The 16,645-nt window shown below is 39.2% G+C and overlaps 2 protein-coding genes across 4 annotated transcripts; one reads left to right on the forward strand and one right to left on the reverse strand.

The window, feature by feature from the left end:
- Positions 1-205: 205 nt before the first annotated feature.
- Positions 206-5,112, reverse strand: MRPL50 (mitochondrial ribosomal protein L50). The gene is made up of 2 exons (XM_047768060.1): positions 4,979-5,112; positions 206-1,152 (listed from the first exon to the last, which is right to left on the reverse strand). The coding sequence occupies exons 1-2, from the start codon at positions 5,068-5,070 to the stop codon at positions 765-767; spliced, it is 480 nt and encodes a 159-aa protein (XP_047624016.1). The 5' UTR covers positions 5,071-5,112; the 3' UTR covers positions 206-764.
- A 129-nt stretch (positions 5,113-5,241) lies between these two features.
- ZNF189 (zinc finger protein 189) lies at positions 5,242-15,979 on the forward strand. 3 transcript variants are annotated; one of them, XM_047768061.1, is made up of 3 exons: positions 5,242-5,673; positions 6,383-6,509; positions 13,216-15,979. In XM_047768061.1, exons 1-3 carry the CDS (start codon positions 5,641-5,643, stop codon positions 14,934-14,936), a joined length of 1,881 nt encoding a protein of 626 aa, XP_047624017.1. In that variant the 5' UTR covers positions 5,242-5,640; the 3' UTR covers positions 14,937-15,979. The 3 variants fall into 3 exon arrangements, with proteins under 3 accessions (XP_047624017.1, XP_047624018.1, XP_047624019.1); XM_047768062.1 differs by having other exon boundaries at positions 5,243-5,673; positions 6,425-6,509; XM_047768063.1 differs by having other exon boundaries at positions 5,243-5,673; positions 6,428-6,509.
- The last annotated feature ends 666 nt before the right edge of the window (positions 15,980-16,645 follow it).

Below are 16,645 nucleotides of genomic sequence, written 5' to 3' on the forward strand. Positions count from 1 at the left end.
CGGCCTCATTCAATGGAAAGGATCTGGTGTTGCCATGAGCTGTGGTGCAGGTCACAGATGAGACTTGGATCTGGCATTGCTATGGCGGTGGCACAGGCCCGTGGTTGCAGCTCCAACTTGACTCCTATCCTGGGAACTTCTATATGCTGTGGGTGTGGCCCTAAAAAGACCAAAAACAAAACAAAACAAAAAAAACCCACCACACTTCAAGAAATCTATTTTAATTTCAAAAGAGATTAATTCATATTGAATAGTATCATTTTCTACTATATCCACTTGTGCAATAAAGCAAATAGTGAAACTCTCATAATATACAACACAGATTTTCATGTTTCTTTTATAACTACCCATTTCCTTATTTGTGTATGTAATACATATAAAAATACTATCTCAGATTTAAGAGATCTAATACAATTAAAACATTCTTTTGTATCTAATAGTTTATGCCTATGAAGAACAAAGACCACATCTGAACATGTCTTAAAATTCAAGTTAATTATGGTTGTCTTCCAAAGAATATTTTTGTAAATTATTTCCTTATTCTACAAAAAAACAAGTTTCAGCAAATATGAAAAAAGAAAATCCAGTGATATATCAACTCATGATGACAAAAAAAAGAGACATAACACATTCTTCCACAGAAAAAGTGGGTTTAATGAACAGTTCCGATAGCATTTCAAATGGTAAAGTATCAAAAAGTCTGATAAGCAACCTCCCTCTCAAGGGGAAGAAAATGCTTTCAATGTGTTCCTCTTCTGAACTGTTCAGTAACCCCAAATGATTTTTAAGTTGTGAGGGAGATTACTGGCAATGAGTTCATCAAATTTAGATCTATCCTGAACAGGCACATTATAGAAATCAAGAACATCTCTGACCCTGCACATCTGGTGAAGCCTGGAGTTAGGCACTGCATGGCTCAAATCATTAGCTAAACGTGCCAAGAAGCTGAACTTCAGATGAACATCTTCCAGGGAGATATCCTGCCAATTGCTAGGTACAGATGAGCCAAAAACTTCTCTGACGTGAGATTCCAAACGACTCTGGAGATCTTCAGGTGGTATGTATGTTCGGCTTTGTATGGGTGGACACACCAGGATAGGTTCTTTCTTTACCTCTTCTACTGTCTCAGCCACCACTGGCTGCTTCTCTTTTCTGGAATGATCACAAACAAATATATGAATCTTTAGTTAACTGTATCAATGAAGTTGACAAGTTGACAACACCAGACTTAATCTTGCCTATCAATCTAAATCAATAAATAATTGCACACTTACTACTTTTCCGGGCACTGTTGAGAAAACAAAGAATAAGACAGGTCCCTGCCCTTGGAAGCTTACAGTTGAACTGAACTGGCACAGAGAGAAAACAAAACCTAATTTCAAATTTTACATGCTCTAAGAATTCTCAAGAATGCATGAAGAAGGTAAATTGTTCTGTCTGGGATTTCCTGAGCCTCCCAGATCCAAACCCAATCTACCTCTATAATCTCATCTCTCACTAATCTCCTACCTATATACACTCTATGCTCTACTCAAACTAAACTGCATTGTTTCCCACTTTCCTGATGACATGTGTTAGCTCAAGTTTTATCCTATCTGAGATGCTTGTCTTTCATCTCCACTTATAAAAATCTTACTTATCCTCTAAGTCCTAGGACAAAACTGTTCTCTCTCAAACCTTACTTGATTTCCTCACTCAAACCTAAGTGTAAGTTCTTCTGATCTCCCATAGCATTTTATATTGTTCTCAGAGCATGTTGCGACCTGAATCTTAATTTTATTTACATTCTACTTCTCTTACTAGATCAGGATTTCTCACCCCAAATATTATGGACATTTTGAGCCAGATAATTCTTTGTTGTGGGAGGCTCTCCTACTGACTGTAGGTTGCTCAGCAGCATCCCTGGCCTCTGCTCACTAAATCCTAGGAGCACTGCTGTCCTCAGTCATAATAACCAAAAATGTATTATCAAATATCCCCCCTGATGGGCAAAACTGTCCCTGGAACCACTGCGCCAGATTATAAACTCCTGAATACAGAGATGTTTTGATTTGGGGAATCCTTTAAAACTGCTTGAGTAACTATTATTGAGTACCAGGGCCAACGTGAAGGAATCTGTAACGCATTATTTCAGTGCTTAATATTTGTTCATTAACTAACTCCTGTCTTCTATGGAGCTGGCATCTGATTGGGATTGGTCATCTCTACAGAAACTGGAGTACACTAGAAATGAATGGTCCAGCCCCTCGCCTCCCCCCCAAAAAAATTATAATACCATTCCTCTTTGCCTACTCAAAAGACTCTCTATACATCAATTCTCTCTTTTTTTTTTTTTTTTTTTTGCTTTCTAGGGCCTCACCAACAACACATGGAGGTTCCCAGGCTTGGGGTTGAATTGGAGCTACAGCTGCCAGCCTGCAGCACAGCCACAGCCACGTCAGATTCAAACCATGTTTGTGACCTACAACACAGCTCAGGGCAACACCGGATCCTTAACCCACTGAGCGAGGCCAGGAACGGAACCCGTAATTTCATGGTTCCTAATCGGATTCGTTTCTGCTGCACCACGACAATGGAACCTCCTCTGCATCAATTCTTTATCAATTACTCCCTATCTCACTAGAGTATTCCTATGGCACACAATATACTGTAGTATCTCCCATCTTTAAAAAAATTCCTCCTAATCCATGTTTCACTCCAGCTTCCTTTACAACAAAACTTCTCAAGAGTTGCCTATACTTAATGGTCTCTACTTCCTCACCTCCCACCTTCTCCTCAAACTACTCCAGTCACATCATAATGAAATATAATCCATTCCTTTCATCTCAATTATCTCTTATAAAAGCACACCTCACATTATGCCTTCATAAGACATAAAATATCACAGATATCAAATTGAAGGCCTTGTAGCAATACTGCATCAAGCAAGTCTATGAGTGCCATTTTTCCAACAGCATTTGCTTACTTCATGTCTCTGTTACGTTTTGCTAGTTCTCAGTGGAGAAGTAACTGCAAATGTAGTGGAAAGAACAAGAGAACCAGAATTAGAAGTAGACCCTAAAAGATGTAACTGAAACGCTGCCATCTCATGATAAAACCTCAACATTGAGGAGTTGCTTCTTATGGATGAGGAAAAAAAAAAGTTTGAGATGGAATTTGCTTTTGGTAAAGATGCCATGAAGATTGCTGAAAACACAACAAAGGATTTAGAATGCTACATAAACTTAGTTGATAAAAAGGTGCAGAGGAGTTCTGCTGTGGCACAATGCGGTCAGAGAACTAAGACACAGGTTCAATCTCTGGCCCAGCACAGTGGGTTAAGGACCCAGTGCTGATGCAGGTGCAGCTTAGTCTTAATTATGGCTTTGATTTGATCCCTGGCCAGGGAACTCCATATGCAGAGAGGCAGCCAAAAACAAACAAAAAAAAAAGTGCAGAATTTCAGAGAATTGATTGCAATACTAAAAGAAGTAGATAACATGCTATCAAATAGCATTTCATGCTACAGAAAAATCATTTGTGAAAGAGCCAACTGATGCAGCTAACTTGTCTTATTTTAAAGAATTGTCAGACACTTCACCTTTATCAACCACTGCCTTGAACTATCAACAGCCACCAACATCTAGACAAGACGCACCAGCATAAGGCTCACATGATGGATAGCATTTTTTTTTAAGCACTAAAGTATTAAGCTAAGGTATGTATATTGTTTTAGACATATGCTATTGCACATTTAACACACTACAGATAGTGGAAGCATAACTTTAAATGCACAGGGAAACCAAAAAATTCCTTTAACATGCTTTGAGATATTCACTTTACCTAACCCTAACCCTTTGTTTGTTGGAAAACAAACCACAGTAGCTCCAAGGTACACCTTATACTGTTCTAGTTTTCCTCATAATTTACCACTTTCTGAAATTATATTCTACATTTGTTCATTTTTTCCTCCGCCAAAAGACATATTCTATGAAGATAAAGATTTGGTCTGTTTTAACAACCGTATCCCTCACATCTAGACACTGGCATATAGCAGACACTCTAGCAAAACTTGGTAAGTAAATAAAACAAACTTAAAGGAGATTTGAAAGATAATAATAAACATTAACCAAAAGAGGGGAAGCTAATAAATACATGAGCTGATGACAAAAATCCTTTTACTGAAAGAGTTTATGTCTGAAACTTAAGAGGGCATACATTGTTCCCTGCTGTTCCTCTAAGTTTTGATGTCGTAACACTTCCTGAGTCAAAAAGATTTATCTTGACAAAATTCCACATGGCGCTGTGGGAAAAGCAGTTTGATGGACGAGTTAAGAGACCTGGGTTCCACATCCACCTGCCATTAAGTTGCTTTCTGACATTTAGCAAAAAAAACTTTCTCTCTGTGGGCCCTCAGGTTCCTCATATGTCAGAGTACTTACGCTCAGAGAAGGAAGGGGCTTTGTTTCTGTTGCTGTATCCTACTTAGAGAAATTCTGGGCCTGAGCTGGCGTCTAGTATCGGTTGAACGAACCAATGAACTAACAAACGAACACAATGAGGAGTTCTGCTTGTGAAGAAATAAACGCCGCAAACGAATTTAGTTCACCAAGCACGTTCATATTCCTGTTCTGAATTGCCCGTCGGAAATGAGTCATTCCTTTCCTGAGATCCTACTCCACTAGGTGCCTAGAGCGCAAGGTCAGTACTGCTTGCTTAATAAATTAACGGGTGAAATGAAAGGGAAAGGGGAAAGTATTTCGGTTCTAAGATTTGTAAACTGAGGCCAAAGGAAGTGACTGGACCACCACTCGCGGAACCTGGTGCTTGTTTCTCAACTCAGAACCCTAACGCACTTTATCGTCCCTTCCCTAGCAAGACGCAGGAGGAGGTTCCTGTCTTAATAGCACGACGCTCCCTTCCGAATTCTCCTCTTCATCCTTCTCAGTTTCTCTCCTTATTTTCTGTGAGCTTGAACCACCATCACTTTCCGCTTTACCTGAATGGAGACCAAAATTCTCTGCGTGGCGCCCCAAAGACTGCACACGTGAGGCTTCTTCTGGCAAGACCGGAGACCCACCGTGCCGCCATCTTCGAGGAGAACTTCGAAACAAAACACCGCCCCCCGCCGACAGTGACGCGCCAAGACCAGCCAATCAGGCGTAAGCTTAGTGTCAAGCATTCCCTTTTTCCTCTTAAGCCTCACCATTGCTCCCTAGCCCTTTGCACTCCGGGAAATGTAGTCCGGTAGCCGTTGCCGGCTGAAACTGAACCCGGGCGCTCCCTCTGAGCCTGACGGGAGTTGTAGTTGGGGGGAGTCCCGGGAGGGTTCTGGGTGACGCCTTCTGGTCCGGGCGGGCGGTCATAGAGCTCTTTGGCTGAAAGCAAAAGGAGCAGGCAGCCGGGAGGAGGCTCTAGCGCGGCCTGGAAGGCCTGTGTAACTAGGCAGGGGAGGGCATTCGGGGTTAGGGGGCGGCCAAGAAGCGCATCTGACATGCTGCTGGGGTCGTGACCGCTCGGGGACCGAGGAAGGACCTGGCCATATCCAGCCTGGAGGCCTCGCCTTCGTCGGGCCTCATCTTTAGCGGCGGCGTAGGCCTTGCTAAAGGCTCCTTTTCGTGCGGCTACCCCGGATTCCTCCCCTGATTTTCTGTCGGAGAGATGGCCTCCCCGAGCCCCCCGACAGAGCCGAAGGTAGGTCGCCCCTCCGGGTATTCGTGTTCTCTCGCCATTACCCAACTAGGCCACGCCACCGTCGGTCGTCCGCCCCCCCCCCCCCCCCCCCCCCCCCCGCCTCCCCGCCAGATTGCGGTCTTTAGGGCCAGCTTGGTGCGAGGGAGTACCCCTTTAATGCACCAGGGTGCCGGTCATGACCACACTATCCACTGGCTCCTTTTTTGAGGGCGACTGGATAAATTAGCTAAAGAAAATGAGTAGTGCTCCAAACTAGTGTTCTCATTTATGAGTTCTTTCAGGTGAGGTACCTTTTTTGACCCTCTCCTGTGTCTAATGCACCTGCTGCGATGCCTGGACCCAAGGTAGACGCATGGAGAACTTAACGGAATTGAAGTGAAAAGGGTCTCAAGCCAGTGCTAATAGAGAATTGGAGCGGGGCAATGAGGTGCAGGAAACTTGGGAAGGCCTTGGGTCAGTTTACTAGAATTATAATATTGGGGAATAATTGATAAGCCAGAAAGCCGTATCCTAGGCCTCCTCACTACAGAGGGCAAAGATGCAGCAATAGAATTCAGTCTGTTCCCAGAATTGAGCCCAGTTTGGAACTCTTAGTTATCATGTGCCTCCTAGCCTACCCAGCCCTGATAAGTGATTGCTTCTGCTACTTTCAGTGCTAGAATTGTCCTTGAGACAACAAGAACTGACTACAGAAATCATACTATTTCAGGGGTTGCTGACATTTGAGGATGTGGCTGTGTTTTTTACCCAGGAGGAGTGGGATTATCTGGATCCAGCTCAGAGAAGCCTGTATAAAGATGTCATGATGGAGAATTATGGAAACCTGGTCTCACTGGGTAAGAATCTGCTGTTTCTCTGATTAAAATATATAAGAAACTGTAAGAAATCAGAACACTTGAGCCAGTATCATACCAAACTGATTTGTTCCAAAGTTCTGATTCAAACCTTTAACCATGAATTATTTCCATGACTCTCATCCTTACCATCCTTGCAGTGACCAAAATACAAGCCTTTCTAGCTTCATATCTTCATAATCTCATTCCCATATTGCTCTGTACTTTCCCTCCTGGTTCATCCTCCCACTGCTTTCCTCCCACCCCTTTTTACTCTGCCTTCTGGAGCCCCTGTTCCTCTTCACACAATGTTCCCTACCCCTCCTGGCCTTAACTGAAACCTGGCATTTTCCCAAGGACACCACTTCTCTGGCAGTGGCTGCTTATTCTCCCACATCCTCATCCTTTCCCATCCTTTGTCTCAAGGCTGAAAGGGAAAAACTATTGTTCTCTGAGGTTTTCCTTGCTGTTCCCAAAGCATTACTTTTTCCACCTTCAAACACTATTTTTCTCTTTTGATGTCTCAGCTGTCTTGCTCTACCCACTCAATTCTTTTTCACTATCAACTGTCATCTTTTTTTTTTTTTTTTGGTCCCTCACACATAGATTTTGTCACATTTCAGAATCTTATCTTTGCTAACCCACACCGTTAATATTGTAGTCATTACTTCAGCCTCATTGTATATTGACTGTATTGTCCTCAGGGACTCTGCTTCCCATTTTTATTCAGTAACTCACATCAAATGATCATACTCAATTTTGTCCTAACACGCAAATCTTATTCTTTGACCAATATCTTAATCTTTTTCAGGCAGTAGATGTTTATTGACTATAACTAAATGGGAGACCAAATCAGACATGATCTCTGCCCACATGGAGCTTACTGCAACTTCTTATGTTTCTACCTCTCTGACTCCTTTCCTACCGCTTATTTATTCTTAATGTTTCCTGTTCCTTGGCTTCTTTTTCCCCCCAGCCTCTCAATTCACTACTGCCCTCACTTCCTTTTCTAATCCAAAGACCTATATATAAAATCAACCAGCATGTTTTATTGCCACCTTGTCATGTTCTAACCATTCTGCAAACTTCAAATCTTGTAGTGGTTATAAAATCTGCCTTTTCTTTTCTCCTAGAGTTGATAAACACAGCAAGAGAAATTATTTAATCAGAAGAATCGATGCCCTGTATACTTACATGGCTTTTCTTTCTTCTAGTCTCCACTGGGTTTTTATATCTTAGCAAAGTTTTTATTATTAATTTATTAGCTGATGTCCCTGTTCCTTTTAGTAACTATTCCAAAAACTTAAGTTTTCTTTGGGTCCATCACTCAGTGGTGGACTTCATCTTCTGTTTCACAGAGAAGACAAAGGCCACTAAACGTGAACTCTCAACTTTTTCACCTCTCATGCTCACACTTAAGATCGCTTATCTTCTCACATTATCCAAGAACTTAGCAGTCTCTTTTTTTCCCTTATAGCTTCAGTCTTTGTTCTTTCTCCTCTGGTACCCTTATTCTGATGATAGATATGTTCATGGTTCTTTCAGCTGAAGAAAGAGGGGCAAGAAGACTTCTCCTTTGAGCCACAGTTTCTCTTGCTGCTTCCTGTAACCTACTATTTGTTCAATTCACAGCCAGGTTTTTGTACGAGTAGTTAATGTGTGTTCTCTTCTTTACCTCCCATTATCTCTATGCCCCTTTGCATGCCTCTGCCACTTGCTTTCAGTTGTTTAATAGTGGTCTGTAATAACCCAGTTGTCAAATGCAATAGGCTCTTTACGGACCGTATTTAATCCCCCTTCTCTATAGTTAGTTGAAATTCTTCTATTGCTTTGCATTCTCAGACTTACTCTCAGCTATATACTCTCCTTGGCAAACCTTTTTTACACCCAGGTCATCAGCTACTGCTACGTGATAATAAGTCCCAAATCTTTATCTCCGCTTAAGAGAGACAATATGGAGCCTATCTGCCTAAGTAAAAATCCTGGTTCTACCACTTACTAGCCTTTATGGCCGTAGGTATATTATGTAACCTTTCTGTGCCTTTTTCCTTTTTTTTTTTTTTTTAATAAAATGGAAATAATAGCACAAACCTTTTAGGGTTATTGTGACCATTAACTTAGTTAATATATGTAAAACATTTAGGACACTGACTAGTGTGAAATAAGTACAGTGTAAATGTCAATTGCTGTCTTCATCATCACTGTTATTATTGTCTGTTGCACTCAAACTTCTTAGTCGTCTTCTTTTGAAGACCACATAAGTAACTTGCATCTGGCTAATCTTAATCCATTAAGATCTCCAGGACCGCCTCTTCAGAATTAATCACTCCTTTCTCTTTGCTACCTTGTGTACACTTCGATTGCTAAATTTATTACAGTGTACTATAATCATTCTTTATTTCTCTAAACAGACTGATCTTCAAGGGGACAATAACGATATTTTTTCCATTGAATTTCTCTAGCATTTAGCACAGAGCCTAGCATATATTATATGCTTCTTAAATATTTGGGTGACTGAGTGAATATACTTAATTTAGGCCTCAATGTCTTTAGACATGATTATTGCATTCATCTATAAACTAGCCCTTTGTTTCCAGTCTTTTAATATATTCTATTTACTGCCACTGAAGTGATTTTGTGTTAGTTTGCTTAGAATTTCTGGTGATTCCCGATAGCTTAAAGGATAAAAATCTTAATTTCTTATCCTCTATACTAGGACCTCCCTATATAGCCTCTGCCTAGCTTTCTAGCTTCATCTGTTATTCCCTGCATACCACTTTGATCTCCAGCCATATCAGGTCCTGTTTTTGTTGGGTTTTTTTTCCCATTATGCCATGGTGTCTCTGCATCACTGACAGCTTTATCTATCCATATGGTGTCCTGCTTATAATACCAGGCAAATACCCAGCCTTGCTGTGCCTAGTACTCTACAACGTGAGTACCATTTGGACAAAAGCTTGGCAGTGAGCCCATCTGTAATCTCCTACTTTCAGGCTCTCTTCTTGATTGTAGCTGAAATATAGCATTGCATCAGTTATTATTTCCCTCCACAGTCTTTTCATCCTCCTCTATAAACTCTATCTCTTTCCCCTTGATGAGTGCTCCATTTATAAGAGATTACTGTCACTCAACTATTCTGCTATAGCGTTTTTCTACACTTCATCTTGTTACTCTACTTAATACAACTCACACAGCTTTGTAACATTGCCTCTTCAGTTATAACTATCCTTTCCATGGTGATTTTTCTTTAAAAACTTTAATAACTTTTTGCACGTTGATGGTACAGCTGACAGGTTGATCTCGCAGTTCTTGACCTTTTTAGTTCTTTCAGCTGAAATAGACTTCTTCAGTTTTAATGACTTCTCTCCAGACTACTAGAGCCAGAATGAACCTTGACAGAATTGGGAATTGCTGTACGTAAAGACCTTAAATTCATTGTTTCTTTTCTTTGATTATAGTCTCTTTCTAATTATTTGTTCAACTACTCATTCATTCAATAAATAATTATAAAGCATTGTGCTAGGCCTGGGAAGCCAAGTCCTGCCCCATTCTGTCATTCTTTTACCTAGAAAACTGGAGAAATGCACTTTGAGTCAACTGTCTACTGTATACTCTGAAAGAAAATGTAAGAGTGACTTAATCTTACCAGATATAAAATATAATATATTGCTAAAGTAAATAAAACAGAGAGGCATTGGCAAGAAAACAGAGAGTCAAATGAGTCTAGGCTTCCACACAGAGCAGCCTAGAAATAACTGGTCATTAGGCCATGGCTTGGTAGCTATAACCACCTTCTGAGGTATCTGTTATGCTTGTAGTTTATGTTCCCATCCTGTGGTCATAGGTAATTCCTCTAGAGTAGACAGTGTTGTTCAAGGGTCAGTTGTAATTAACTAGTTTTCTGCATCCTTCCTATTGAAATTTAGATTCAGTAGTATTTAATTGGTTCATAGGATTTTGGTCGAATACAGTTAGGTTCATAAATTGGTTTAGAAAGAAATAAGATCCTTATAATGTTGAATCTCATTAGCAATTTGGTTGACTCTATCTAAACCTATCTCTGTCCAGAAAAATGTTATGGATTATTTTTATAGGTCTTGCATTTTTTGTTAGATATATTCCTAGGTTTTCTGGGTTTTATTAGCATGAAGAGCATATTTTATTTTTTTATAATATTTACCAACTGATTATTCTTGGTATTGAGAACCAGTATTTGGAGTTCCTCCTGTGGTACAGTATTTTAAGACTCTGACTACAGAGGCATGGGTTAATCACCAGCCCAGTGTGATAGGTTAAAGGATCCAGCATTGCTGCAGCTGTGGCTTGAATTCAGTCCCTGGCCTAGGAACTTCCATATGCTGCAGGTGTGGCCATCAAAAAAAGAAAAATGCAAAAAACAAAAAAAAAGAAGAAGAACCAGTGTTTGTTTTGTATTAGTCCTGCTGTCACTATTGTATTTCATTTAATTCTTTTTTTTAATCATTTATTTATATATATATTTTTTTCCTACTGTACAGCATGGTGACCCAGTTACATATACATGTATACATCCTTTTTTCTCACATTAAGTGTTCCATCATAAGTGACTAGATGGAGTTCCCAGTGCTACACAGCAGGATCCCATTGCTAATCCATCCTGAAGGCTACGTTCTCATTTAATTCTTTTAGGAATTTAGATAGGCATTCATAGCATCTGCAAATAATGTAATTGTGTCTTATTCTTCTGAGTAAAACCCTACAACAGTATGCACTGGGTAAACATTATCAAGAGACTTTACCTTCTCACAAGGAATTTACAATCCAATGAAAGAAACAAACAGTTACAAGTACAGTGTAATAATAGCTATAATGCAGTCATGGACAAGGGCTGGTGATCAAAAACAGAACACTTAAATCTGTCTAGTGGACTTAGTGAAGGCTTTGTAGAGGAACTATTGTTTTGCATTGAATCTTAAAGAGAAACCAAGAGTTTTTCAAATAAGCAGTGTTGGTGGACATTTAATAAATGAGAAATGGAAAGAATGTCATAAAAGACTAAAACACAAGCCGTTCACCCACTTGAAGTGTGAAAGCATGGGTAGGTGGGTGAGTTGAAGCTTAAGAGACCTCAGGAAGTGCTGAGTATCATAGTGTAAAGAGATTTGATATGATTTTAGAGATGGTGGAGTGCTAGTGAATCTACAGGTGGTGACATGATTAGAATTTTACGAAAAAGCTCTCCAGAGATCAAATAGATGAAATAGATGCAACCAAAAAACCAGATCTAAGGATGGCTTTTGCAGTAATCCAAGGAAAACAGAGGAAGAATAAAATGCTAGAGAATAGAATAATTGATTGATGGTAAGAAAAAGAAATCTAGGATGATTTCTGACTTTGGGACTTTAAAAAGTGAGGGATGGTGATACCTCTCAAGGGAAGATAATTAGAGGTAGAGACAGACATGAGAACAAATGACAATAGTCATGTTAATTGTGAGCCCTTTTTGAGACAACTAAGTGGCAATGTTCAGAGACTGTGCATAGAGCAAATAAGTATGTAAACCTGGATAGCAACAACTTTAAAGAGTTGACAAAGGAAGAGAAATATATGAGGAAAGTGTATTAGAAAAGGCTAAAGAAGTAGGGAGGGAACTGGAACATAATAGCATAGAAAAAAAAAATAGGGTCAGATGCTTCTGAGTGAAATAAGGACAATTATGTTGTCTTTCTTCCAACACATGCAAAATCATTTCTCAGATGTCATACAGATTCTCACTTAGAACTAGATGGCTCAAACTTGGGTCTTATTACATCTTTAGAGCAGTGATAATCATGTATACTTGATACTTGTGGTAAATGAAGTTATAAGCTACCATAGACTGCTCTTTTTCTTAGTTCCTTCCATTAGCTCTGACCATGTTCCCTTTTTTTTTTTTTTCCTGTCTTTCTACATCATAGAGTCCATGTCACTTCAACCCAGTTTTTTTAAAACCATTTGTTCCTTTATACAGGAGCTGCTTTATTTAATATCACTTTATCATATTCTTTCCCTATTTTTAGTTGTCATCCATTCCATTTGGCTGGGGGCTTCTTGCCTTATCTGTAAATCCTGACTCATTATACAATACCTGGAATGCTTTTGATCACAATAAATTAACTCTTATTAATGGATGAATTGTTGTTTCCCATGGTTTTTGTCTTTTATCCTTTTCATCATCATTTTATGTGTTCTTTTCTGTCAGTTATTTGGTCTATTCACATTTCAATAATGCCACCTCATCTACTCATCTACACCTGAGCCTACTGTTTTCTTCCCATGTTATCCTTTCTTCCTAGATAGATTGTTTCATATCACCACTATTTGTTTTATTTCTTAGTATGCCCATCTTACCTTGCATAATTCATTGTTGATTTGTTAGCCCTTCCTCTCAACTCTCCTTTCTCCAACTGATGGCATTCTGTGCCCTGTAAACATTCTTTTCATACACTTTCTCCAATAAAAACATTTCATTTCATCAGATAACTAATACTAAGTAATGTTTATAAAGCTTGTACTGTTTGTCAAGCAGTTCTAAATACTTTATGTATATGAACTAATTTAATCATCACAAGAATACTAGAATGTAGTAAAGTACATTTTATGGACATAGTAGATTAATTTATCTTATGAAAGTTTCCTCTTGCTGGCAAAGAGCTTGCCTGATGTTTCTGTTTTCCATTTATTATTCCAGATGTTTTGAACAGAGATAAGGATGAAGCACCAACTGTGAAACAAGAAATTGAGGAAATTGAGGAAGAAGTGGAACCCCAGAGTGTAATAGTTACAAGAATCAAAAGTGAAATTGACCAGGATCCTATAGGTAGAGAGACCTTTGAACTTGTTGGTAGGTTAGATAAACAGAGAGGAATCTTCTTGTGGGAAATACCACGGGAGTCTTTGACCCAGGAACAGAGAATGTTCAGAGGAAACACTAACATTATCCGTAAGAGACCAAACTCAGAAGAGAAATGCCATAAATGTGAAGAATGTGGAAAGGGTTTTGTCCGCAAGGCTCACTTCATTCAACATCAAAGGGTCCATACTGGAGAGAAACCTTTTCAGTGTAATGAATGTGGGAAAAGTTTTAGTCGAAGTTCATTTGTTATTGAACATCAGAGAATTCACACTGGGGAAAGGCCCTATGAGTGTAATTACTGTGGAAAAACCTTTAGTGTGAGCTCAACCCTTATTAGACATCAGAGAATCCACACTGGAGAGAGACCCTATCAATGTAATCAGTGTAAACAGAGTTTCAGCCAGAGAAGGAGCCTTGTTAAACATCAAAGGATTCACACAGGTGAGAAACCCCATAAATGCAGTGACTGTGGGAAAGCCTTCAGTTGGAAGTCACATCTGATTGAACATCAGAGAACTCACACTGGTGAGAAACCCTATCACTGTACCAAATGTAAGAAAAGCTTTAGTCGAAATTCATTACTTGTTGAACATCAGAGAATTCACACAGGGGAAAGACCCCATAAGTGTGGTGAATGTGGGAAAGCCTTTAGATTAAGTACATACCTTATCCAACACCAAAAAATCCACACTGGTGAGAAGCCTTTTCTTTGTATTGAATGTGGAAAAAGCTTCAGTCGGAGCTCATTCCTTATTGAACATCAGAGGATCCATACAGGTGAAAGACCTTATCAGTGCAAAGAGTGTGGGAAAAGCTTCAGTCAACTTTGCAACCTTACTCGTCATCAGAGAATTCACACGGGGGACAAACCACATAAATGTGAGGAATGTGGAAAAGCCTTTAGTAGAAGCTCAGGTCTTATTCAGCATCAGAGAATCCACACCAGAGAAAAGACTTATTCATACAATGAACCTAATGAAAGTTTTGATCCAAATTGCAGTCTTGTTATACAGCAGGAAGTCTACCCTAAGGAAAAATCTTATAAATGTGATGAATGTGGGAAAACTTTTAGTGTCAGTGCTCATCTTGTACAGCATCAGAGAATCCACACTGGTGAAAAGCCCTACCTATGTACTGTATGTGGGAAAAGCTTCAGTCGGAGTTCATTTCTTATTGAACACCAGAGAATCCACACTGGTGAGAGACCCTATCTGTGCAGACAATGTGGCAAAAGTTTTAGTCAGCTTTGTAATCTTATTCGACATCAGGGTGTTCACACAGGTAATAAACCCCATAAATGTGATGAATGTGGGAAGGCCTTTAGCCGGAACTCAGGCCTTATTCAGCATCAGAGAATACACACAGGAGAAAAACCTTATAAGTGTGAGAAGTGCGACAAAAGTTTTAGTCAACAGCGCAGCCTTGTCAACCATCAGAAGATCCATGCCGAGGTGAAAATCCAAGAAACCCATGAATGTGATGCTTGTGGCGAAGCCTTCAATTGCCGAATATCTCTTATTCAGCATCAAAAATTGCACACTACGTGGATGCAGTAAATGTAGAGAGATACTTAAGTTCAGTTTGACTTGAGACTGGCTACCCAAGTGCAGTTTCACTATGGCTCAGTGTTGAGTCAGATTTAGTGATAAAGCAGATTTTATTTGGCCTCAGGCACATGGTTTCTGAAGATTCTCTGAATGACAGGCAGCTGCCCACAGGTAGTTGAAGACTTCCATTACTCTTTATTTTGATAAATCATAGAGAAAGACTCAGTAATTTAAGCATCTTTCTTTAATAAATCTTTCAGCAGAGAGAAACCCAGGTTCAGAGCACTTAGTTATAATTAATAAAAGGAGAAGAACAAAGTTGCGTTGCTGCAGGGGAGCTGGAAGCAGCTGATGTTAGAAAACTAGAATAATAATTCAGAGACCTCTGGCACCATGATAATATAGTGGTTTTTTTCAGTTCCACAATGTTTGGCTATGCATGGCCAAAGTTCAGTAATTAAGCATATGATTACAGAGGAAACAAAGCCCCCATTTTTCTTTTTAAACTGGCATCCAAAGTTTTTGTCATTGTTTAAGCCAGTTGTTTGGCATGTGGGTTAAAGGCAGTTTCAATGCCATGTGGTTCTCAGATCCCTGAAATTAATGGACCATTAATTTTACATGTAAAGTAAATATAAAATGTAATTAACAAACCTAACAAAGGTGTTACCAAGGAACCTTTGGGAGTGCCTTTTTTTGTTGTTGTTTTCAAGATGGGCCCAAAAAGGTGGAGAAAGACACTATTCTTTTTGTGACCTCCCATATGTGAAAGAAATTTGTAGTCCTAGACAGATAATTTTATTCCTGCACTATTAGTAAGTAGCATGTGAAGGTGTAAATATTTTGATTACCAGGGGTTGGAAATAAAAAGACCTGGAGTCTAAGCTAGGAAACTGACATATTTTGGTATTGCTTTGGTTTTTATGGTAACTAGACTTTGCATGCAATTTTAAAATCCTTATTTCTGGTTCTAGGGCTTCCCTTAGTTAATGGTTATTATAAACCTGTCAATTCATTTGTTCTAATCATTAAAACTTTTTTTTTTTGCTTTGTGTAAGAGTTCTTTGTTATTCTGGTGTAAAATGTATCCTGTCAAATATGTTGCTGCATTTAAAACTTAGAATCAAGAACTTAAAAGGAATTGCTCTCATTGTTCTACCTCTGACTAATTACCTTTTTGGATATAGTTCACTTAAGTTCAAGTTCTTTAGTTTCTGAGTATAGAATTCCAAATCACCAGCATTCCGTAATTCTAACGTCCTCGTAGTTTAAGCAAAAGACCTCACTTTCTTCTATACCTTCAACATTCTAAAGATCGCCTCCACACTCCCTCTTCCCATCTCTGACTGTGTGTATGAGCAAATTATGTCATGGTTACCATATAATTAGCTTTTCAGAATAGTTTGTAGCTCAATGAAAAGTACAAAAAGTAACTGATACTGCACTTAATTTTTCAATAAAATTCTCTTATCCCAAATCTCCGTTTTACTTATTCTGCTCCAGTGCTTCCCCAGTCTAGGTAGGTCACAACTAATAATGAGGTTCTTAGACCCATTCTCAGTGTTTTGAAAACCCTAATGCAAAGTGTTTGTTTTTGCTGCATGCACACTAAAACATTGCTTTGCTTTATGCTGAAATTGCAATGCTGCATGTATGTCTATCTTACTGAGCAGAAGTTATAGCTGTTGACCTCATCATAATTTGGGACCATGGATATA

Source organism: Phacochoerus africanus, chromosome 2, assembly GCF_016906955.1.
Source record: "Phacochoerus africanus isolate WHEZ1 chromosome 2, ROS_Pafr_v1, whole genome shotgun sequence".
Classification (NCBI taxonomy): Eukaryota; Metazoa; Chordata; class Mammalia; order Artiodactyla; family Suidae; genus Phacochoerus; species Phacochoerus africanus.